Source organism: Narcine bancroftii, chromosome 6 (assembly GCF_036971445.1).
Source record: "Narcine bancroftii isolate sNarBan1 chromosome 6, sNarBan1.hap1, whole genome shotgun sequence".
Taxonomy (NCBI): Eukaryota; Metazoa; Chordata; class Chondrichthyes; order Torpediniformes; family Narcinidae; genus Narcine; species Narcine bancroftii.
The window spans coordinates 130897307-130923046 of record NC_091474.1 but is presented as its reverse complement, the minus strand read 5'-3'; the positions used below and the strand labels follow the sequence as shown (position 1 = coordinate 130923046).

Genomic DNA, 25740 nt, shown 5'->3' with positions numbered 1-25740 from the left:
ACACCAGTATTTGTACATTTTTGTTCTCATCCTGTGGTAATGCAGTTTTTGCACAACTATTAGATCTGAAGTGTAATCTACCATCTGTTCTATTTCAGACATCGCTCTGTTTTTCCCATCATTCAATGGAAATGCTTATCTCGAGCTTCCGTCACTTGCAACAATACTGAGAAGAGATACAGACCTTAACTTTGGAAAAGGAGATGAAATGGATGTGTCGCTGTATCTTACAATAAGGACAGCCTCTTTGAGTGGAACCATTCTTTACAGTGAGTATTTGTGATGTTTGAAAGGATACATTCTATGATTCCATTTAATTACATTGAGGATACGCTGTTCGGGTTAAGCTGTCACAAAATGGGAGGAAGCTCTTGCGAGCATAAGCTGGGAGCAGACCTGTGGTCTCTTTCTGACCTGTCATAATTTATGTAGTTCTTTGAAGACCACCTTTATGTTTCTGGACCAACCCTACAAAGCACAAGTAACAAGATATTTCACTGGACCAAAGAATTTCATTTTTTTTCCAACCAATGTCCCTCTGTAGGGGTAAGCCTGGAAATTTCAGGTCAGTGAGCCTTGCATGGAAGGGATTTAAGAAAATTATGTGGGGCAGAATTAATATTCTCTTGGCAAGGCAGTGACTGATAAGATGGAGTAACATGGTTTTGTCCTGGGGAGATAATCTCTCGTAAATCAAATCGAGCTTCAGATGAAGTAACCATGGCAGGATATCAGATGTTGTCTATATGGATGTTTGTGAGCCTTTTAAGAAGGTTTTGCCTGGTAAGCAAGTCCAAAGGGATAAGGCATAAGGAAACAGACATGTTGCTGAACCTGACCCAACATTGGCTAGATGATAGGAGCAGAGAAAAGTGGTGGATCAGTGTTTCTCTGATTGAAAATCTAGGACAAATGGTGCCCTGCAGGGATTGGTGCTGGAACCTTTGTTGCTTGAGATAGTATAAATGACTCAGATAAGAATGTATGGGGTATGATTAGTAAGTTTGCAGACAAACAAAAATTGGTGGAGTTGGAGATTTTTTTTAAAGAAACTGCAAAGATCCGCTGGAAAGTTGGACAGAGCATTGGCAGATGGAATTTAATCCAGATAAGTGTGAGGTAATGAACTTTGAGAGGTCAAATTCTATGAAGACATAGAGAGAACATAGCAGGGACCTAGAGATATTCAGACTTTGGAGTGCAGGTCTAGAGCTCCCTGAAAGTAGCAACACAGGTGGATAGGGTAGTGAAACTCAATGTCAAGACTAGGGATGAAGAAAGGGAGAAGCTATATTTGCAGTCAGATTGAAGGGTTGCAATCCAATATATCAATCATTTTCTTTTCCCCCACTGATGCTACTCACCCTGCTGAGTTCCCCCAGCAGATTAAGTTTTGCTTCAGGTTCCAGTCTTCTCAAGATCCAATTCACTTTGAATGTTTTTTTTGTTCCATTAAGCAATTTGAGATAAGAATAATAATTGCATGGTCATTATTAATAATTGTATAGAGGAAAGATAAATTCATTATATAGATTCGAGATTCCATTTATTGCTATGTGCACCAAAATATTCAAATAAGATTTTCCATCGTTCACCTTGTAAAAGCACACATAAAGGTTCCACAAGTCCAGTGCCCCTGTCAAGATGAGAAAGCGAAGGAAAAGGGTCCTCCCAGAATAATATAGAGTCATAGATACCACCATCACCTACAATGCCATTTCCTCCTGCACCCCTGTGACCTCTGTAACCACACGACCTCCTGTCCGGTCCAGCAGTGAACCCGAGTTCCAACCTTCCAGGTCACCCTCCTTGATCCCTGGTTCTGAACTCCTGATATGGTTAGGATGTCAGTGCTTGTGGCCCTTCAGGAGCACTGCCTGCCATCGGCACCTTCACGAATCCTGGTCCTGATAACTGGGTCCCAGGAACCAGTCACCAGCAGCCCATGGTGGTGAGATGCCTTCAACTGTTATGTCCCACACTGGTCCCTGTAGCGATCTCTACCAGGTTTTGCTGCCTTGGAACTGGTGGTGGGGAGGAGCACAAGGAAGCCTCAAGGCCTAGGGCTGCTGAATGAAGAGCCAGTAGGGTCCCATGGAGCACTGAATGATCAGAGATAGGCTCTTCCTGGGTCTGCACCAGTAAGAGGAATAGGTAGGAGAAGGTTGATAGGTGAAGATGAGGAGTGGGTGTGGGAGATGGAGCAAGGTGGGGAAAGGAGAGAGGGGAATATTGAGACAGAGGACGTAGGTTGATAGATGATGGGAAATAAAGGAGAGGTGACAGGTAGAGAGAGAAGTGGATAGGAAGGGTGAACCAAGGGAGAATAAACCTAGGTGGATAGGTAAGTGGTTGAGAGTCAGATGGAACCAGGTGAGAAGGGAATTGGGGCTTGATAATGAGGGGGAATCATGTATGAAGTGAACAGATGTAGAGAAAGTTTGTTGTGTGAACTGCTAGGAGTGGGAAAGCAACACACTGGAAATACAATGTCAATGCCACTGGCCTGTCGGCTAGCCAAGTGGAATACGAGGTGTTGGGCCCTACTGTTGCAGTGGAGAAGCTGAAAGTAAACAGATCAGTGGGAAGGGGAAGTGAATGGGCGGTGTATCTTCCCTCTCCACTCTCAGTCCTGATGCAGGGTGTTGACTCGAAACTTCATCCAGCCCTTAGCCTCCACAATTGCTGCCTGAACCATTGGATTCTTCCAGCAGTTTTTTTTTCCAGGTTCCAGCACTTCTATCTCTGCAGTGTTCTGCAATTGATGCATAATGATACGTAATCAAGAGTGGCTTTGGAAGCACTGAACCATGAGTCCAGTTATGCCATCAGGTCAAATATGGGCAAGGAAACCTCATTCCTCACCACTGATGCATCAGTGTTCATGCATTTCAAACAACATGGAAGCAGTATTGAAAAAAGGAAGAGCACAGAATGCCCTTTGGGTGAGGACTTCAATGTCCATCACTGAGGCGTACTTTGTAGCCCCAGTTACTCTTTCAAGAAAACGCACATGTCATCTCACAAATCCAGATGGCACAGTTACATGCATGTATTAGCTGGACTAACCATTGTGCTCACCCTGTGTTCTGCCTCAGCAGTCTTCAGCCACAAGGCACCAATATTGACTTCTCCAATTATTGTTAACCCCCTCCCCCAATCTGCTTTCCTTCATCCATGTACCTTCCTCAAGCTCTCCACTTGCTGCCCTTCCTTCTTCTATCAGAGAGCTACCCTTCTGAGCCCTCTGCCCTCTCCCCATCACCTCAGCTTCTTTCTCTTCTATCTTTCCACCTGTTGCCTTTGCCTGTGCTCTTCCCCTTCCACCCCCACCCCTCCCACCTTTTCATTCAGGCACCTGCCTGATTTTTGACACACCTGAAGGAGGGCTCTGGCCCAAAACTTCGACTACCTTTTACTTCCTTTGAATGCTGTGTGACCCGATGAGTTTCTCCATCACATTTGGGCACTGCACGAGCCCCAGCATCCGCAGATCTTGTTTATTTCTTCACAATCTAATCTCTTGGCCAAGGATATTTCTCACTCTACTTTTAGCAGCAAGTGCTGGAAACAACATTAGTCCAGGGCCTGTCCCAGCACCAAGCAAAACTAAAAAGGATTTGCCAATATTGTGAAGCTTTAACAAAGGGCCTCATGCATACAAGGCAGTGAGAGAAAAGCAAGTGTTCCCATATCCAACTGCTAGTTAATAAATCTAATTTTTTTGCAGCATTAATTTGTGATCGGTAGTGTACAATTATCGAGCAATTTGAGAAGGGGGGCTCCATGAATATTCTCTATTTTAAAAGATATGCAAGTGAGCACACAATAAATATTTTGTTTTAAACTTTGGAAGACCTTTACCATCCACTTCAGTACCTTAGTAGCCTATGTACAAGAAGAACAGGCCATGGGCAGCTCCAAAGTTAACAAATCAATCAATCTGTTTCTATAGCATTTATAAAAACTGCATGCTTTGAGCATTTTTGATTCACAAAACCTGTTAGTACATCATTTGGTAAAGTCTGTGCACACATCTCCCTCATAGAGCAAGTGTCCCTGATGTAACCTCTTGATTTATCTTTTAACACTATCCACCTGTGATATCAATTTCCTCAGGTGGCCCTCGTGACACTAGGTTAAAGAAAGATCCCAATTTCATCCAACCAATATCTCTAGAACAGATTACCCAATCACTGCACATTGTTGCTTGTGGGACTTGGCAATTCGTAATTTCGATGTTGCGTTTCCTGCATTACAATGCTGACTACCTTGAAATCGAAATTTTGTTGCTTAATTTCTTTGTTTATCCAGAGGTCATGAAGGCAGAATCAAAAGCTAATTACAGTGTGCTAGAGGAACTCAGTGAGTTGACCATTCTTTTTCCCCCACTGATGTTTAAATTATTGTATCTGCAGTTCTCCTCCGTGTCTCCAGAATATGATCACAATTCATTCATTTTCTTTCCAAATCTCAGACTTTCTTCTGGATTTCAGAGTCTGAACACTCGTTACTTCAAAGCCAAACACTTTGATTTAGCATAAAAATATTGTTTCACCTGATTAAAACATATACAATCCTGAAGAATCTTGGCAGAGTGAATGTTTCCTCTTATGGGGAAATCAGAAATAAATAAAAAATAAGTGTCCCCCCCCCCCCCCCATTTGAGACAGAACTGAAATGATCTTATTTTTCTTGTCTCAAAGGGTTGAGGAACCAAAATCTTAGAATTTTTTTAAGAAAGAAGTGCATAGGTTTGTGATAATGAAGGGAGTGAAATGTTTCAGGGATGAATGGAAGTGTGAAGTGTTGAGTTCTGGTTACAATTTGATCGACTGAATTACAGAGCAGGCTTGAAAGGCTTGTTTGAACTTCAGATTTAAATAATGCTCTCCTCCCAAATCCAATTAGCAGTTGAACAGCACAGCAACCATAATTTGCAATGATTATATAGTATGTTTCAGTTAAAAAAGAAATTCTGCAGGTGCTGTGATTGTAATAAATATGCAAAAATGCTGGAGGAACTTAGCAGGTCATGCAGTGTCTATAGGAGACAAAGATATAGAACCAATGTTTCTGGCCTGAGCACTTCTTCAGGTATGAACAAAAACCAGGCAAGCACCTGAATATAAAGGCTATGGGAGGAGGGAAGAAAGGGCATGTTTGTCCATGGTCTCATGTACTGCCAGATTGAGGCCACCTGCAAATTGGAGCAACACCTCGTATTCCATCTGGGTGCTGTCCAGGTGGCATTGACCAACTTCTCCATTTTCCATTAGCCTCCCCTGCACCCCCCCACCCCAACCCTGTCTCTTTCCTCCTCTTATCCCTATGTCTCCTTTCCTCTAGCTCTGTGTTCTCAGAGCCACCCTTCCCCCCCCCCACCCCGGTCAATTCTCAGCTTTCCTTTCCTGTCCTCCAATCCATGTCCTTTTGCCTGTTGGCTTCTGCTCCTCCCCCTCCCCTTTCTTCCCTCTTTCACCCCCAACCCCCCACCTTTATGTTCAGATGTTTGGCCGCTTTTTGCTCCTACCTTAATGAACAGATCAGGCCCAAAACATTGGTTATATATCTTTACCAATAATGGATGCTGCGTGACTTGCTGAGTTCCTCCAGCCATTTTGTGCACTTGTGCACAAGTATGCAACCCTAACCCTAATGTTAAGAATGGTCTAATTATGCATCACAATGCCTCTGCTCATTTTGGGAGACTACCCACCTTCCTTCCCAAATAACTCATTCCAAATGATTTAAAAGGCATTTTAAGATTGTACAAATATCCAATGGATGCTAAAGCTGATACCTCGATCCCATTCATTTTCAGAGAAATGAATGCCCAGGCAACAAGGATCAAGATTATTGTTACCTTTTCCAAGACCCAGTAATAAAGTTTGTTATGTATCACATATATGGCTCAACGATAAGGCACAGCACAGTAATGCAGAGTTGCAGAGAGAAATCAGATACTACAATGTCAGCATAATTTTACTATTGTACGGTTCATTCCAGAGCCTGATAATGGCAGGAAAAATCTGTCCTTGAATCTGGTAGTTTGTCACTGCTGTGGCTCCTATTTTTTGACCCCATCAATTATATTCAAGTTTCAATTTATTGACATAGTAACAAAATCATGTCGTATTACATGAAATTTCATTTTTCCTGCTGCAAGGCAGACAGATTTGCCACCAGCAGGAATTGCCTAAGCACCTCTTACAGACTGACTTACAGTCAGAGAAAGAAGCAGAAGAGAGTCTGGCAAGAGTCCCCGAGTGTCCGTAGATTTGCCCCCAGCACAGAGTCCAGTCCAAACCATTGACAACCCAAGCTCCAAATACGAACCTCTGACACAGTTAGGAACCCTTCAGCACCCTCGGCACTTCTCGCATCCTGGTTCAGATACCTGGCAGTTTGAGCCAATCTCCAGCAGTCTGCATCCCGGTGTGAGTCTTCTGACAGCAATCTCCAGCAGCCCACAGCTTCTGCGGGTTCTTTGCCTCGAGTCCCCAGCAGTCCGCAGCATTCACTGGTCCCTCTGCCGCAGAGCCCCCTCACTGGGTTCACTCTGGTCATTGTCCTGTGGATTGTCTCCTCCACTTCTCCTTCTCAGTTGGTGTGAAATCTTCCCATCCTCTGGTGCCCTGCTCCAGTCTTCCACTTCCCCAGAGCCTGCAGCCCCTCATGGCTGCTGCCGATTACTAGGCACCGCCATCTTGGGTGCAGACCCACAGTCATGGGATTTCAACTAAAACCACCATTGGCTCCCTCATCGGGCCATTCAAAGCCTGTGCAGTCCACTCAGTGCAGGACCCCACAGGAGCACTGCTTCTCTGCTCCCTCACTCCCCACAGGTCCGCTTTAGTGACAGCACTGCCATTATAGAGGGTCTTGCAATGCCCCCACCTTGGTTTAGCTCTGAAATGTTAAACATCTGTTTTAGTCAGATGTAGAGATAGGAAAGAGTGAAGAAATGGAAAGAGAAACTGAGAAGAATCATGAAAAAACACCATAATTGGAACAAGTCATTGGCATACATGATAACTTCAGGATTTTCCATGGATGTTACGAACATCCTTGCTGATTCAAGCGTACTTGAAGTTCATGTGGATTGACAAGTAAAATATCTGATCAGCACTAATTGAATAGATGTACCTTGGAGTTACACAGTCAACTGCAGATGCTGGAATCTGGAGCAGAAATCAAACTACTGGAGGAACTCAGCAGGTCAGGCAATATTTGTGAAGGAAATGGGCAGTTGATGTTTTAGGTTGTGTCCCTTTTATCTTTTCTGAAGGCATGGAGGGGTGATAGCCAAGGATGAGGCAAGAGCTGGCAAATTACTGGTGGAACCAAATGAGGGGTTGATTGGCAATTGGAGCCAAGTTGGAGAGGGAAGGGTGGAGAGAACCAGATTATGGAATCTGAAAAGGAAGGTGAAGAGTGAAACAAAATATGATAGGGACTGTGGACAAATGGAAACAGTGGGTGAGGAGATAGGGATCCAATGTGTGGCTGATGGGCAGAGTAAGGAAAGGGAAGCTTGTGGAGGTGGGGGGATTTAGGTCGATCAGTAAGGGAGAGAAAGGAACAAAGTGGGGAGTGAGTTACCTGAATTTGCAGAATTCAGTGTTCATTTTGTTGTGTTGTAGATGACCTAGGCAGAATGTGAGGTGCTATTCTTTGAGTTTACATTTAGTGTCACCCTGACAGTGAAGGAGGCCAAGAACAGACCAGTGTGAGAATAGGGACTGGAATTGGAGTTTAAGATGCTCTGTATGGACAGCACAGATATTTTGAAAAAGAGCACCTCATCTGCATTTGGCCCATTTGATGTAGAAAGCACCAAATTGGCAGCATCAAAGGCATCAATGGCTCTCAACCTTTTTCCTTCCACCCACATACCACTTTAAGTATTCCCTATGTCATAGGTGCTCTGTAATTAGTAAGGAATTACTTAAGGTGGTATGTGGGTGGAAGGAAAAAGTTTTAATTGTACCTAATTGACTCGTTATGTGCACTGTTTCATAGCTCCAAAGGAAATGGGCCAATGACAATTTTTCACAAGCAAAATATTTCAGTTACAATTGGGTCTTGAGCAGTGATTCTCAACCTTCCCTTCCCACTCATATACCACCTTAAGCAATCCTTTACTAATCACAGAGCACCAATGGCATAGGGATTACTTAAAGGGATATGTGAATGGAAAGAAAAAGGTTGAGAACCACTGTAGTCAAGTTTGGAGGAGGTGCAGGTAAAACTCTGCTTCACCTGCAAGGGCTGTTTAGGTTCCTGAATGATGGTGAGGAGAGAGGTAAAAGGTTAGGGAATTGCCCTCCTACAGCTGCTGGGAAACATTCTAAAGGATGGGAAGAGATGTGTGGTGAGGGATGAGTGTTCCAGGGATGACAGAGAGAATATTCCTGACAGAGAGCAGACAGGATTGAGGATGGGATGATGTGACTGGTGATGGAATCATGTTGTATCTGGCAGAAAGGGTGAAGAATGGCCTGGAATGTGAAGGCTTATGAAGTGGAAAGTTTGGAGCAGCTGCCCATTGAAACTTACTCCAATTAGCAAGTGAACTCCTAGCTCAAATGAAGGTGATTTGCCATTTGGAAGAAACTGAGGTATCATAGCATATCGTAGAGTGCACTGACGTGCAGCAGTTACCTTTTTTTTTCAGCAAGGGGAACGTAAGCGATCACACTTTACTTGGACAGGTCTTTCATCATTTTATTACCTGACAAACAATACCAGTTGACATTTAATTTTATCTTTCAATTAAGTGTGGGATTTTGGAGGATAATTTTATTCCCAATGTGAGCTCTGCCATAGCCAATCACAAGTTAACCAAGCAATTAATTTGCCAGAAAAACTGCAGATGCTAGAACCTTGAGCATATATTGAGAAGCTGGAAGGGCTCAGCAGGTCAGGCAGCATCCTTGGTAAACATTTCAGGTTGAGATTCATGATGAAGGTGGGGGATGAATTTGGTGCTTTTTTCCCCAGGGTCTCCATTCCCCATCATATCTGTGACCATAACATTTGTTTGTGCCTCCCATCTCCATCAATTGCTTCATTCTGTCTCCATTAAATGAGAGACCATTGTTAATTTGAACTGGAGCATGTAAGTTTAGCTCAACACACAAGATGTATTTGATTCTCAAGGTGTCAGGTCCCATCTGTTGTTTCTGTAATTTTCTGATCAATTGAAAATAATAGGGGTGGGAGGAGCATGGTGGAAAATAACAGTTTCTATAGTTGAAACTCCATGTGATTGTGCTTGAACTATTCTAATATTTACTTTTAATCAAAGTTAAAAATGAACAGATTTTGTTTCAGAAAATAAATCAGCTCCATTGTGCTTTGCAAATTCAATACAGAACATGAGATTCAGGACAAGTTCAAAGAGAAATAAGGGAAAACTGGCCAATTAAGGAATACATTGGAGGACAAGTTGTAAGATTTAAGTAGGGAAACCCCACAGAACTTGAAGTATAATCTTTGAGGTGCAAGTTTATTCGTCACAAAATATGACCCAGTCCTCATCAAGGGCTCAGTAGTGGAAAGGGCCAAGAACTTCAAATTCCTGGGTGTCAACATCTCCAAGGATCTGTCCTGGAGTCTCCATGTTGATGCAATCACAAAGAAGGTTCACCAGTGACTATATTTTGTGAAGTGGTTGAGGAGATTCAGTATGTCACCAAAACTCTCAAAAACCTATACAACCAGCATTCTGGTTTGTTACATCAATGCCTGATATGGAGGCACCAACTCTCAGGACAAGAATAAAGTCCAGAGGGTTAACTCAGCCTGTGACATCCCAGGCACTAGACTTCACTCCATCGAGGACAACTACATGAGGCAGTATCTTAAAACAACACCCTCTCTCCTCAAAGACCCTCTCCACCCAGACGATGCCCTCTTCACTCTGTTACCATCGGGATAAAGGTACAGGGTCTAAAGACAAGCACTCAATGGCACAGGGACAACAGCTTCTTCCCCATTGCCATCAGATTCCTGAATGATTAATGAACCAAAGACACTGCCTTACTTTTCATGTACTCCTATTTTTATTTTTTTATTTATAGTAATATTGTAAGATGGTTATAATATGAATGTTTGCACTATAACACTGCCAAAAAAACAACAAATTTCATGACTTGTTCATGACAATAAATTCAGATTCTGAAAGTACAATGATAAGGGTTCCAATGTTCATACAGCCATGTAAAGAGCACAATTTGCAGAGGAGAGGATTGCAGCGAAAAGGAAGATCAATTAGCACCAAGCAAGGGCAATGTGATAGCACTGTTATGGCATTCATTCAGGAACCTAATGGCCATGGAGAAAGTGTCTTTAAACTTTGTTATTGCCGTTCATAGGCAACATCAGCATTTGTTGGGCCACACCCATCATCTTGAGAAGATGGAGGTGACCTTTGCTCCTGTACCACTCTTTTCTATGTCATTGCTTAATCAAAGTAGTTTTTTTAAAATCACACCTTTGCTGAAGATCAGTAAGTCAGCAACACTAACACAGGAGGTGCATTTTGTCCAGACAGGATATCAATCACAGCTATCCCTTCTGCAGAAAGAATAGTGTAATTATTTTATTCCAAACCAAAACAGAAATGCTGGAAAAATTGTAAAGGAGCATCTGAGGAAGGAGAAACTAGCCAATGTTTCATCAAAACACCTTTGTCGGTTCTGAGAAAAAGAGAAATCAACTTTGTCCAACTAACAATAAAATTCGGGAGACAATGGGTGGAACAAAGGGAAATCTGTAGTTGGGCGAAACAATGAACAGCCAGTATGTTTAGCAAAAAACACTCTGCCGGAAGAGCTCAGCAGGTTGAGTGACATCAGTGGGAGAAAGAGAATGGTTAATGTGTTGGGCTGGAATCCTTCATCAAGACTCATCATCCAGTTTACAACCTGTCTGCCTATTATTGCCACCAAATTGAATAACCTCGCATTTTTCAGAATTATACTGCACCTACCATTCATTTTCCCCTTCTAATCTGAAACTGAAGTCAGACAGTGAAGAGAAGCATTAGTGCCCACTTTTGGCAATGCAAGTGACCAACTTCAGAAAGTTGACAGTTTGATTATAATGCCATATTTAAATCAGCTCCAAAGGTAATCCATTACAAAGTGATCCGAGGCATTTCAATGTGGTACAGCATGAATGGAGTACCATTATCACTGTTAAAAAGCAATAAAATTTCAAGCTCTGCATCTGAACATGAAAATTTCAAAAGTCTATTCTCATCCATAGATCCAACTCCAAATTTTTGGGGTTATGTAAGCCACAAAGACAAATAATTTTCCAGCATTGTATCTTCACATGTTCACAGAACACCCATTCCATTGGTGGTGTCATCCTGTTGTAGGAGATGGAATTTGAGAAGATGAGATGTTGGATGCGGAGGCTGGTGGGGTGGTAGGTGAGGATATGGGGTACTCTATCCTTGTTGCATCCAAAGGGGGAAAGGGCCCAGTCACATGTGCAGGAAATAGAGAAGATGCGGGTGTGATAGTACAGATCTATCACCAATGTATATAATGTATATATTTACAGTATCTAGACTGTGCTTACAGCGATTGGCTGAGAGCTAAGCCACGCCTACTGTCTGGGCCTTAAAGGGTTGTGTCCCTAGCCAGGTCGGATCATTCCGGACTGGTCGGCCACCTGTGAAGAGCTCCTGTCTTTTGCTAATAAAAGCCTTGGTTTGGATCAACAAGTCTTTGGTTCTTGCGACGAGCTCCACAATTTTATTAGCAAAAAGAATTTTTTTTGAAAGGGATGGAGTGTTTAACTCGGCCAGAAAAACTTGATATCGACCCACAGTCAGCTACAGCCTTCAAAGCCTTTAAGTCCTGGCTGCTGAACTTTGAAAACTTCCTGAGATTCATTGAGGTGGAGGAGGATAACCAGCGTCTAACAGCATTGCTGTCTATGGTGTCCTTGAGAGTCTACGAGAACATCCAGGATGAGACCACTTACACCGCAGCCATAAAGGTACTGAAAGAACTGTATGATCAACCGGTGAACAGAGTTCATGCCCGGCTCGTGCTTGCGTCGAGGAAGCAACAGCCCGGCGAGTCCAGCAGGGCATATTTACAAGTATTAAAGACGTTGGGCAAGGACTGTAACTGTGTGGACAAAACGGCTGCCAAGATCACAAACGATCTCGTCCGGGATGCCTATGTGGCCAGGCTCCGATCGAACGAAGTGAGGCTGCGCTTGCTCGAGCAAGGGGTAGAAAAACTAGAGGACGTGGCTCGTATTGCAATCACAATGGAGGATGCAGCCTTAAAGTCCACTGAGTTCTCTAGGGACTGGACCCCACGTTCTGATGTGAGTAGAGTGCCCTTCTACCCTACCAGCCCCTGAGATACTGACGGTCTGTCGGCTGCCCCGTGCCCCGTGCGAACCCAAAATGTTATTTCTGCGGGAGGGACAAGCACAGCAGGTCCCAGTGCCCAGCAAGAAAAGCCAGGTGCCAGAAGTGCCTTAAAAACGGCCACTTTGCTGCAGTCTGTAGGTCTAAAATGGCCGCCGGCAAACACAGTGCCTCGTGTGAAGCCCAACCACCACTATCCCATTCAAACTCTTCTTCCCCAGAGCTCTCGTCCAATGAGAGCGAGGGCGCCCCTGCACGGCAACGCCTGACGTCACGGAGACACCGAACCCGGAAGGGGCAGCCCAGCCTCGCAACCGTGGTGTTGGCCCGCCTCTCGCCCCCGTGCGGAACACTTGACCCGGCCTCGGTCCCAACTGTGGCAACCGCTGCTGCTGCCTCCGCTACAGCACCCCCGGGGCCGACGCTGCTGCTGCCCGCTCCCCGTCTGCCGCTGCCTACGCCGCCGCCGATGCGGCCACCACGACTGACTGGGGACCCGCCGCGGCCAACCAGGTACTCAACCTAGCGTCCATCGATGACGACTGCCGGGGCCCGACCGCCGCGACCGACGACCTACCCACCGCCAACCACAAGCAACTACAAACCCCACTACTTACCTTTCATCCGCCAACGCCGCCACAACAGCACTTCCGGGAGGTCCTCCAACCTGCTTCTCCAGCGTTGACTACATCTATTACGTCATCCCATTGCGTGACGTCATCCCATTGCGTGACATCATCACGCAGAACTCCCCTGTCAACTGCTTCAATAACACTAAACCAGCAATGCTCTAATCCCCTCACCAGAGCAATGGAACTGATTAAAGTGCATGGACACTACACCAATTGCTTATTTGACTCTGGGTCAACTGACAGTTTTATCCAGCCAGATCTGGCCCTCCGTTGGGGACTTGACATTATCCCCACTACCCAGAGGATCTCACTGCGACGAGGTCGCACTCAACCGGGATAAAGGGGTATTGCATCGCCACGCTGAAAGTACAGGGCGTAACGTTCACCCACTTCAAATTATTCGTCCTTCCCCAACTGTGCGCCCCAGTGTTGCTGGAATTAGACTTTCAGTGTCAGTTCCGAACGGTGTCCCTACACTTTGGGGGACCCCACGCCCCACTCTCGGTCTGCCATCGCCCCACCCCCGAAGCACCCAAGCAACCCGCCCCCGTGCCCTGGGGCCAATCCTGCGGCTTTTCCACACTCCGGATTGCCCCGCCAGCACTCTTCGCAAACCTCAACCCTGGCTGGAAGCCTGTGGCCACCAAAAGTCGGCAATATAGTTACGAAAACAGTCAATTCATTAGGAGTGAGGTGCGTAGATTGCTGGATGATGGCATCATTGAACCCAGTTCAAGTCCTTAGAGAGCCCAGGTGGTGGTTGTCAAGAACAGGGAAAAACTACGGATGGTGGTCGACTATAGCCAGACCATTAACCGCTTCACGCTCCTGGATGCGTACCCCCTGCCACACATCATGGATGTGGTGAACCAGATCGCCCAATACTGCATATTCTCCACCATTGACCTACGTTCGGCCTACCACCAGCTCCCGATCCACTGTGAGGACTGACAATTCACGGCCTTTGAAGCGAATGGGCGGCTATGTCAATTTCTCAGGGTAGCATTCGGGGTCACGAATGGTGTCGCGCTCTTCCAGCGGAAATAGACCAGATGGTGGACCAGAACAGGCTAACTGCTACCTTCCCGTATCTGGACAATATCACCATCTGCGGCCACGACGTGCAGGACCACGACGCCAACCTAGACAAATTTCTTCAAACTGCCCGTCGGCTGAAACTGACTTACAATTTGGACAAGTGTGTCTTCCGGACCACACGACTCGCTATTCTAGGTTGCATGGTGGAGAACGGGATAGTCATGCCAGATCCTGACCGCATGCGTCCCCTAATAGACTTACCCCCCACCCCATACCCAGAAAGCGCTCAAACGCTGCCTAGGCCTTTTCTCGTATTACGCCCAATGGGTTCCACACTACGCCGACAAGACGCGTCCTCTTATCAAGACAACCTCCTTTCCCCTCTCGACCGAAGCCAGAGCGGCTTTCAATCGAATCAAATCCGACATCGACGCTGCACGCGATCGATGAATCTGTCCCATTTCAAGTCGAGAGCGATGCATCTGACTTCACCCTGGCAGCCACCTTGAACCAGGCCGGTTGGCCGGTAGCCTTCTTCTCCAGAACCCTCTCGGGTCAGAGAGTAGACACTCCTCGATCGAGAAGGAGGCCCAGGCCATAGTTGAAGTGGTGCGTCGTTGGAGACATTACCTCGCTGGGAGGCGCTTTACACTGTTGACTGATCAATGCGCGATCTCCTTCATGTTCGGCAACACCCAGCATGGTAAGATAAAAAACGACAAAATCGCCAGATGGAGAATCGAACTCTCCACCTTTAACTATGACATCCTGTACTGGCCTGGTAAGCTCAACGACCAGCCTGACGCGCTCTCCAGGGGGACATGTGCCAGCATACAGCTGGACAGACTACAGAAACTCCATGAAGCGCTCTGTCATCCAGGGGTCACTAGGTTTGCCCACTTTGTGAAGGCGCGCAACCTACCCTACACAGTCGAGGAGATCCGCTCCATGATCCGAGCCTGTTCGGTGTGCGCTGAATGCAAGCCCCACTTCTTCCGTCCGGATAACTCCCACGTTATAAAAGCTACCCGCCCCTTCGAGCATCTTAGCGTAGACTTTAAGGGGCCCCTACCGTCGACCAACCGTAATAACTACATCCTTATGGCAATCGACGAGTACTCCCGCTTCCCATTCGCTGTGCCCTGCCCAGACACCACAGCCACCTCAGTGATACAGGCCCTTCACAGTATTTTCGCCATTTTTGGGTACCCCATTTGCATCCACAGTGATAGGGGTTCCTCATTCATGAGCGCAGAGCTGCAACAGTACCTTCTGGAGTGTGGTATCGCTTCAAGCAGGACCATGAGCTATAACCCACGCGGTAACGGCCAGGTCGAGAGGGAGAATGCCACCATATGGAGAGCAGTTACACTGGCTCTCCGGTCTAAAGGTCTCCCCACCTCTCACTGGCAGCAGGTTCTCACTAGTGCCTTACACTCCATCTGCTCCCTCCTATGTACCGCAACAAATGCCACCCCCCACGAAAGGATGTTCCTTTTCCCGAGGAAATCCAAATCAGGAACCACTGTACCGGCATGGCTCACCGTCCCTGGCCCCATCCTTTTGCGACGCCACGTCCGGCACTCAAAGAACGACCCCTTGGTCGACCGAGTGACTCTACTCCACCCGAACCCACATTACGCCTACGTTGAGTTTCCAGATGGGCGGGAGGACACTGTTTCGGTGCGGGACCTAGCTCAGGACGCGGTAGACCCAGCAAACCCCCCAACCCAACCTTCCCCAACACTTTCTTCCCCAGGCCCCATGCCGCAACAGAAGGACCAACAGCACCCCAACGACCCGGGCCACCCTGCCGACAACACGACTGGGGAATTAAGCGAAGGAGCGGTCGCACCCGACAAGCCCACTGGCGACACCACTCCAGCGACCCCAATCCCAGCACCACGGCGGTCACGCCGGATGGTCAGACCCTCTGACCGCTACAGTCCTTAACCTACCCCTTCCTTTCATTCTCTCCCTCGTTTTTTTGTTTTTTTTTCCAGGGTCAGTTCTCCAAGAAGGGATGAATGTGATAGTACAGATCTATCACCAATGTACATAATGTATATAGTTACTGTATCTAGACTGTGCTTACAGCGATTGGCTGAGAGCTAAGCCACGCCTACTGTCTGGGCCTTAAAGGGTTGTGTCCCTAGCCAGGTCGGATCATTCCGGATTGGTCAACCACCTGTGAAGAGCTCTTGTCTTTTGCTAATAAAAGCCTTGGTATGGATCAACAAGTCTTTGGTTCTTTCGACGAGCTCTACAGCGAGTGAGGGCTGCTTATGGTCGTACACAGGAAGTACCATTTTCTAAGAGATATCCTGAATAGAAACCCTCATCCTGAGAGCAGATCCAGCAGAGATGGATGGAGGAATTGAGAGAAAGAAATAGAATCCTTACAGGAGATAGGGTGGGAAAAGCTGTAGTTAAGGTAACTCTGGGAGTCGGTGGGTTCATAGAAGATATCAGAAGTTTGTCTCCCAAAATGAAGAGAGATAAAGAAAGAGGAGAGAGTTACTGAAGATGGATGAAGTGAATTTGAGATTGATCAAGTGAATTTGTCTGCTAAGTGGATAAAAATGATGAGCTCATCGAGGGTGCAGGAGGTAGCATGAATGGAGTCATCAGTGTAATGAAGGAAGAGTTGAGGAGCTTTGCCTTTATAGCATGGATTGCTTCACATAGTCAATGAAAGGTCAGGCATGCAGATGGCCTACTCCTGCTCCTATTTCTTATAGTTGGGATGAATCTGGGTCTCTATGCCTTCCCCATTGATTTAGAGATAGTGGGATGAGCCAAAGGAGAGGTTATTGAGGGTGAGTAAATAAAAGGATGTCTGAGAGCATCATCTGGTCACAGCAAGTAAGAGGTCAGTACATCAAACCGCAACGGCACCACCTTTGCCTGCAGGCTTGGGTTTGGTTCAGAGAGAATGGAGGACAGCAAGTTCTTAGGGTTATCTTCTATGCTTGCGGTCTCCAAACCAGAGTAGGACATTCTTCTTATTGTGGGAGTGAAGTTTCATCAGACTGATTCCTGGGATGGCAGGACTGACATATTAAAAAAGAGTGGATACACTAGAGTTATACTCATTGGAATTAAGAAGAATGCAGGGCAATACAGATTCAATGCAGGAAGAATGTTCCCGATCAAAAAGTCACAGTCTAAATATTAGGGGTAAACTGTTTAAGGCCGGTATGAGGAGGTATGTTTTGTTTTGACTCTGAAAGTTATGAATTCTGGAACTCTTGACCATAGAATGTTTTTACACACACACACACACACACACACACACACACACACACACACACACACACACACACACACACACTCTCTCTCTCACTCTCTCTCTCTCACTCTCTCTCTCTCTCTCTCCATGGTGTACTGCATTTGCACTATTAGCCATGATCATATTGAATGATAGTATAGGCTCGAAGGGCTGATTGGCCATCATTTGCTCAATATTTCTATGTTTCTAGGAACTATAATGATCATCTGTTATGAAAATGAAAATTAATTAATTTCATTTCCAGCTACTGCTGAAAATCTTGGAAACCAGTTCCTTCATCTTTTTCTCCTTGATGGAAAAGCATCAGTGAAGCTTGGATGTGGATGGTCGCAAAGTCCACTGATGGTGTCTGCCAACCAAAGAATTAATCCTGACCAGCTTACGTCAATCACAGTGCGGTGAGTCAACCTGAAATGTAACGGTGCTAATAATTTGGAAATGGCAAAGTGTGAAGAATTTCAGTGGAGGGGTTATTAAAGTGGAAAGCAGCTAGGCTCAAAGGAGATAAGAAATGGAGACAATGGCGACAGGTTGAGGCAAAGGGAATATGAGGAGCCGTGGAGTCAAAATAGCAACATGGACCTAGTGGAAGGAATGGCCTGTTTTTGTGTTGCATATTTTTAATTAAGTAAAACAGTGGTTCTCAACTCACATTCCCATCCACAGACTACAGTGAGGTCTCCTTTACGTATCACAGCCCACCTATAACAAACCTAATGATCACCAGGGGGTGCTGATGAGCTCAAACCTCTTCCCAGAGCACTGATGGGATTTATGTTTTATTTCGGAGGGAAGTTTTTTGTTGAGAATTTTTGCTTTTTTTGAAATCAAATTTTCAACCTGCTATCAGGACTAAAGAGGGAAGTGGTGATAGCAAGCATAAAAAGGGCGGGAGGACGAGGAAGGAGCCAAGGGATGATAGCAGGCTGGACAAATGAAGGTGGGAGAGGTGGAAAGACAGGTAGGGGAGGAAATCATTGTGTCAGCAAAAGTAAGAACAGGAGCAGACAAAGAAGAGATGGAAATAGTAGAACTACATTAAACGGGGATGTGTAAAACTAGAGAATTCAAAGTTCATGCCTTGAGTTTTAGGCTACGTGGGTAGAGTATAATATGTTATCTCTCTGGTTTGTGTTTCACCTCGTTTTGGCAGTGACTAAGGCCAAGGACAGGCATGTATGTGTGGAAGTGGTGAGGAGGATTGAAATGGTTGGCAATCAGGAGTTTCGGCATGCATCTGAGGACAAAAAGCTGGTGCTCATCAGAACAGTAACCTATTGTGCATTTGGTCTCACAGGTGTAAATGTCAGCTTCCTACCCTTGACCTTTTTATCTTGAATCCTCAATATTCAAAAAAATGGTTCAGAAATATGGCAGAGCTGTTGTAATTACAGTGATGCCTCTGGTGCAGACCTGGGTGAGTGGGAGTGGAAGCAGCACTCCACTGCAGTTGTTATGCCAATGACCCCTTAGAGGCTTTAAATGGCCTGGTGGTGATTTTTTTTTTAAACATCAACTCCAGGGAAATCCGTGCCTGCAAGGGTGGTGCTCATGCTTGGCATTGGACCACAAGGTTTGAAGGCTCTGGGGGCTTGGCAGACTGGCACGAGGCACCAATCAGTAGAACATTGCTCACTGAGAAGGAAATGCCTGGGAGAAGTCCTGACAGGGAAGGTAACCTCGGCAGTGAGCCAGTGAGGGACTCAGCAGCTGAAGGACTCACACCAGGCTGTGAGCTGCTGGAGAGGGCTCATGAGGACCAGGTATTGGGACCGGGAACTGTGACAGACATTGGCAGGTGGGGTTCCCAAAGCGTTTTTGGCATATAGCAGCTTTCCGATTGTATCAGAGGTTCGGAACCGGGAGCTTGGGCTCGGTGCTGGAACCAACCAGAGGCAGTGTGGCTATTACAAGAGCACAGCAAGCAAATCCGCAGACACTTGGTGTCTCCGAAGGGGTCCTCTTGCTTATTGGTAGGGGTGCGGGATTAGTGGTGCCTCTATACGGCAAGCAAAAGTTAACAAACTTTTGTGTGTTAAAATACACGGTAATAAAAGAATCTTGAATTTACTTGTTTATTATATCAGTGATGTTTGGTTTTACTCCATTAACATGGATTCAGTCAACCAACCCACAGAGCAGATCTATGCACCACACCACAGGTCAAGAAATATTGATTATTAAATTATCATTTAAAAAAAATTGTAGCTCCCTCTCCCTCTCCCCCCACCCCCTCCAAAACCAGCCTGCAGCAACTCTTATACATTTGTTTTCTTTGTATGTCATGAAGTCAAGTATTGTATTGTTGAGAGATTTGGTGATTATTAAAAATTCTTGCCTGGTAGAAGTGAAATGCTTCTAAGGTTTTGCAAAAATAACATTCCCTCTGTGGTGGAAAAAATTATCCTTGGGGCCATTGCATTAACCTTGAAAAATTAAAAATCTGCTTTATTTTTCTACAAACTCATTTCAATTTTTCAGTATTGGTTGAGAATTCTGGAGATGACTGTGAGAAATGATTGTTCATTTTCCACAGAACTACCATATACACAAAAGTAAGGCCTTGTACACCACCATGGATATGGGTGCATTCCTCTGTATGGTTACTCTTTGTGATGTCACTAAGAATAAGGTAACAGAGGGGAGGGAGGGGGTGGGTTGCTGGGGGGTGGATGGGGAAGAGAGAGAGGGGGTCAAGAGAGTCTGTGTGCAGGTTCACATTTTTTTGTCTAGATCCAGAGTTAGGTGCATGTGGATGTTGTTTACATGAATGTACCTGTATAGTATGTGTATGTGGTTTACATGAATGTACCTGTATAGTATGTGTATGTGGATGTTGTTTGCATGAATGTGCCTGTATACTGTGTGTGTATATGAGTGTGCATGAGCACTTATGTCATTTAAGGAGGAGAATTCAACAGAATGCAGGGTGGTTAGTAGGGCCTGGTGGTTCAAGGAGAGTGTTTATGTGTTGCTTTACTCCATGACTATGGATGTGGTGGTGGATATAGTCAAGGGTTTGCTGGTTTAGCCACATCTGATAGTTTCCACAACAATGTTCATTGTCACTGTGGCGATTAAAAAGAATTCAGCAGTTAAGCCACAGGTAATGGCTAGTTTTACATATCATGTATTTTTTATTCCTCTAGTTATAGACAATGGGAATGGCAGCCAAGGAAAGGGATGTTCCTTTTGCAGAATGTGGGTTGTCAGGAAAGCCAGCAGTATCTCTGATTACTTCATCTGTGAGAATTGGAGCTGGAAATAGATAAATTCCAGATCATTTGGAAAGCAGAAGGGGTGATAGACAGGAGTTACAGAGATGCTATCACACCTAGGAGGAGGGTAGATGGGTGACAGTTAGAAGAGGGGAAGAGAATAGGTAAGCAGTGCGGCACCCCTGTGGCCATTCCCTTCAATAACAAGTATACCATTTAGATATTGTTGGGGGATTGACCTACTAGGGACCATCCACAACGATCAGGTCTCTGGCACGGAGTCTGGTCCTGTGGCTAAGAGGAGAAGAGGCACGCTGCAGTAATAGGGGATTCCATAGTTAGGGGGACAGATAATTCTCTGGATGGGATCAAAAATTCTGGATGGTATGTTGCCTCACTGTTGCCAGGATCTGAGATATGTCATTGAGTTTACGGCATTTTCAGGAGGGAGGGTGAGCAGACAGATATCTTGGTCTGTGTAGGGACCAATGATGTGGGTAGGAAGGGTGAGGAAGTCCTAGAATGAGGGTTCAGGGAGTTAGGTGCTGGGTTGAAGGACTTCCAGGGTTGTGATCTCAGAATTGCTACCCATGCCACATGCCAGTGAAGTTAGAAATTAGGAGGATAACGCAGCTTAACATGTAGCTAAAGACGTGGTGGCAGGAGGGAGGGATTCAGGTTTCTGAATCATTGGGCTCTTTTCCAGGGAATGTGGGATAGTGTGCACCTGAACTCAAGGGGGATTAATACCCTTGCAGGAAAGTTTGCTAGTGCTGCTCTGGGAGAGTTTGAACTAGATTTGCAAGGGATTGGGAACCAGAGTGCCAAAGTAGATTGAGGAGTGGAGGAGGGAAATTATGATGTGAAAATTGCATGTAACATTAGAAGGAGCTTTACATGGTGGAAATGTTTTCAGGTGCATCTATTTTAATGCAAGGAGTTTTGTAGGAAAGGCAGACAAGCTTCGAGTGTGGATTGGCACGTGGAATTATGACATTGTGAAACTTGGTTGCAGGAGGGGTAGGACTGACAGTTCAATATTCTGGGTTTTGTTTGCGATAGAACGGGGGTGATGAAAGGGGGAGAAGTGGCATTGCTCATCTTGGAAAATATCACCGCTGTGCTTAGGCAGTAGAAACCAGAGTACTCATCTACTGAGACAATATGGGTGGAGCAGAGGAATGGGAAAGGTTTGGCCACACTCATGGGGTTGTACAATAGACTGCCCAATAGTCCATGAGAATTGGAGGAGCAAATCTGTAGAGAGATAACAGACAGCTACAGGAAACATAAGGTTTTGACAGTAGAATTTAACTTTCCATTTATTGACTAGGACTGCCATACTGCAAAAGGGCTGGATGGCTTGGAGTTTGTCAGATGTGTTCAGCAAAGTTTCATAAATCAATATATAGAGGTACCAATACTGGATCTCCTATTAGGGAATGAAACAGGAGAGATGACTGAATTATGTGCAGGGAAACCTTTTGAGTCGAATGATCGGAATGCCATTAGTTTCAAGTTAATCATGGAGAAGGATATGTCTGGGCCTCGGATTGAGATTCGAAATTGAAGAAAGGCCAATTTTGAGGAAATGAGAAAGGATCTACAATGCGTGGATTGTGATAGTTTGTTTTTGGACAAGAATGTGCGAGGTAAGTGGAAGAGCTTCAAATGTGAAATTTTAAGAGCACAGAATTTGTATGTTCCTGTCAGGAATAAAGGCATAGGGGATCTTCCTTTTCCAAGGGATACGGGGCATCTAGTTAGGAAGAATAGGGAAGTATATAACAGGGAAAGGCCGCATGGAGCAAATGAGGTATGTAACAAATGCAAGAAAAACTTCAAAAAAGAAATCAGGCTAAAAGAAGACATGAGGTTACTTTGGCAGACAATGTGAAGGAATATCCTAAGGGTTTCTACAGGTATATTAAGTCCAAAAGAATAATAAGGGACAAAATTGTGCTCCTCGAAGATCAGTGTGTTCAGCTATGTATGGAGCCAAAGAAACGGAGGAGGAGGGTGTGAGGAGGGAAGGGGACAGAAAAAGCTTGAACTCTACAGAAAATCTTGTATAGGATTGATAATTGTAAATTGTAATCAATATTAATATTGTCACCATTAACATCAATAAAATTGATATTTGAGTTTGTTTGGAAAATCATAAATAAAATACTCCAAAAAAAATAGATGAGATCTTCAATGTTTTTTTAATCAGTATTCACTCAGGAAACAGGCACAGGGTCGAAGGAAGTAAACAAACAGTAAGGTCATGAAACCTATACAGAGTAAAGAGGATGAGGAATTTGCTGTCTTAAAGCAAATAAGGGTGGATAAATCCCCAGCACCTGAGAAGATATTCACTCAGACTTTGAGGGAGGCTAGTGTAGAAGTTGCAGGAGCTGTGTCAGTAATATTTAAAATGTACTTAACCATGAGTGTGGTGTCAAAGGATTGGTGGATAACTCGCGTTGTTCCGTTGTATAAAAAAGACTTCAAAAGTAACCTTGGAAATTATAGACTGGTGAGCCTGACGTCATTAGTCGGTAAATTATTGGGAGGTATTCTAAGAGATTGTAGCGGAAGCTACACTGCTACTGAAAGAACACACACAATAAGACGGGTTGAGCTCAGTGAGCAGAAAACTAGTTTATTGCTGGTTGCCGGGCTGGAGTTGTACTCCCAGCCCGGACCTGGCTGAGAACCACACTGGGGGGCGCCGACGTCACTTGGGCATCACATGGTCCCCCAGCCCGGGCTTCTGAGCCAGGTGCTGAGGAGAAGGGTAAACCCCTGACAGCGGCATTTTGGCCGGCTTCCCCGCCACGTGGATTACAAGCGGGGCTGATTTGCCTGCCTAGTGGCATGCCGCCACACAGCCCCCCCTCCCCCTGAACTGACACCAATGTCCTTTTTAGCTGGGCGGCCTCACTTCTTGGGATGCGCCACAATCACTGGTTCGGTGGGGTCGAGGTGATGGGCTTCAGCCTGTCCACAGTAAACAGCTCCCGCCTGCTGCCGATGTCCAGCGTGAATGTAAACCCTGAACGCTGGACAACCCTGTATAGCCCCTGGTAAGGTCTCTGCAGAGGTGACGCAGGCAGGCCCTGCCAAATAAAAACGTACTCTTTGGAGTGCAGCTCGCTGGGGACATAAGATGGCCATGTGTCGTGTCTGCACAGCAGTGGGGGTGCGAGGGAGTCCAAGTGGGCCTGGAGGTGGGGAAGTAGCTCGTGCGGCGAACACTGGGGGTTGTGAGGCACATTGATGAATTCACCGGGTAGTGCCAGCGGTGCACCATAGACCAGCTCAGCTGATGATGCCTGCAAATCCTCCTTGGGCATGGAGCGGATGCCCAGGAGCACCCAAGGCAGTTCACCTGGTGAGTCAGGCCATAAGTGCCGACTTAAGGTGGCGGTGCAGACGCTCGACCAGCCCATTGGCCTGCATGTGACAGGCCGTGGTGCGGTGTAGCTCTATCCCAACCTGTTGGCAAGGTGTGCCCAGAGCGCAGAGGTGAACTGGGCATCCCGATCGCTGGTGTGGTGATTCGGAACACCCAACCGGGCAACAGCGCTCGGGAGCAGGAGTCCGTTGAGGCATCCGGCATCGGGATCGCCTCGGGCCAACGAGTGGTGCGGTCTACCACCGTGAACAGGTAACGGTTGCCCTGGGAAACTGGTAAGAGCCCAACTATGTCCACGTGAATGTGGCTGAACCGTTCCCGGACATGCTCGAACTCTTGCACGGGCACCCTGGTGTGCCTGTGCACCTTGAACATCTGACAATGGGTGCATGTTCTGGCCCACCCCGTGATCTGCTTCAGCAGCCCATGCTAGACGAACCACTCTGCCACCATACGGACCGTGGACCTGATGGACGGGTGCAAAAGGTCGTGGATGTGATTAAAGACTTGCCTACGCCACTGCTGGGGAACCACTGGCCGCTGGGTGTCCATGGAGACATCACACAGGACAGTGGCTTCGCTGCTAGGAGTTGGGAGGTTGCAGAACCGCAGGCCTGTGATGGCAGTCCTAAAGGCTCTCATCTCCTTGTCGGACCTCTGGTCCCGGGCAAGCTGGTCGAAGTTGAGGCCGGGTGTCAGCGCGCAGATGGCCGGTTGTGAGAGTGCATCGGCGACCACGTTGTCCTTCCCCGCCTTGTGCCGAATGTCGGTGGTAAATTCTGACACGAAGGAGAGGTGACACTGCTGGCGGGCCGACCAGGGTTCCTTTGCCATCGCGAGCGCCTGGGTAAAGGCTTTATGGTCAGTGAAGATGGTAAAAGTCCTCCCCTCCAAGAAATAGTGGAAATGCCACACCGCCAGGTACATGCTCAATCACTCACAGTCGAAAGCGCTATACTTGCACTCTGGTGGGTGGAGAAGCCGGCTGAAGGATGCCAGCGGCTTCCATTGTCCATTCACCTGCTGCTCCAGGACGGTGCCGATGGCTGTGGCAGAGGCATCGACAGAGAGCGCCATATGCAGGTTGGTGTGCAGGTGGGCGAGCATGGTAGCCTTCACGAGGGCATCCTTGGTGGCCTTGACTGCAGGCCTCTGGGGTCCAGGTGAGCGTTTTGTGCTTGGCTGTCATGAGGACAAATAGACAATAGACAATAGGAGCTGGAGTAGGCCCTTCGGCCTATCGAGCCAGCACCGCCATTTTACAGATCATGGCTGATCACTACCATCAGTACCCCTTTCCAGCCTTATCCCCATAACCCTTAATTCCTTTGCCCACTAGAGTCTTATCTAACTCTCTTTTGAACATAATCAGCGAATCTGCCTCTACCACCCTCTGTGGCAGAGCATTCCACAGATTCACACTTCTCTGGGTAAAAAAATGTTTTCTCATCTCCGTCCTAAAGGGCCCACCCTGTATTCTTAAACTATGCCCTCTAGTCCTCGTCTCCCCCATCATTGGGAACAAATAATCCGACTTCACCCTGTCTATCCCCCTGATAATTTTGTATACCTCAATCATGTCCCCCCTTATCCTTCTAAACTCCATCGGATACAAGTCCAGTTTTTCTAGCCTTTCAGCATATGTCAACCCCGCCATCCCTGGAACTAACCTTGTAAATCTGCACTGCACACCCTCTATAGCTAGTATGTCCTTCCTCAAAATTGGAGACCAGAACTGGACGCAATACTCC

The 25740-nt window shown here is 46.3% G+C and overlaps 1 protein-coding gene across 1 annotated transcript in view; it reads left to right on the top strand.

The window, feature by feature from the left end:
* The window catches only part of eys (eyes shut homolog), a 986043-nt gene that overhangs the window by 697547 nt on the left and 262756 nt on the right, over positions 1-25740 (top strand). The window contains exons 28-30 of the mRNA XM_069886108.1: positions 99-269; positions 4315-4365; positions 17613-17766. Of these exons, the coding sequence (XP_069742209.1) occupies positions 99-269; positions 4315-4365; positions 17613-17766 (376 nt within the window). The remainder of the gene's footprint in view (positions 1-98; positions 270-4314; positions 4366-17612; positions 17767-25740) is intronic.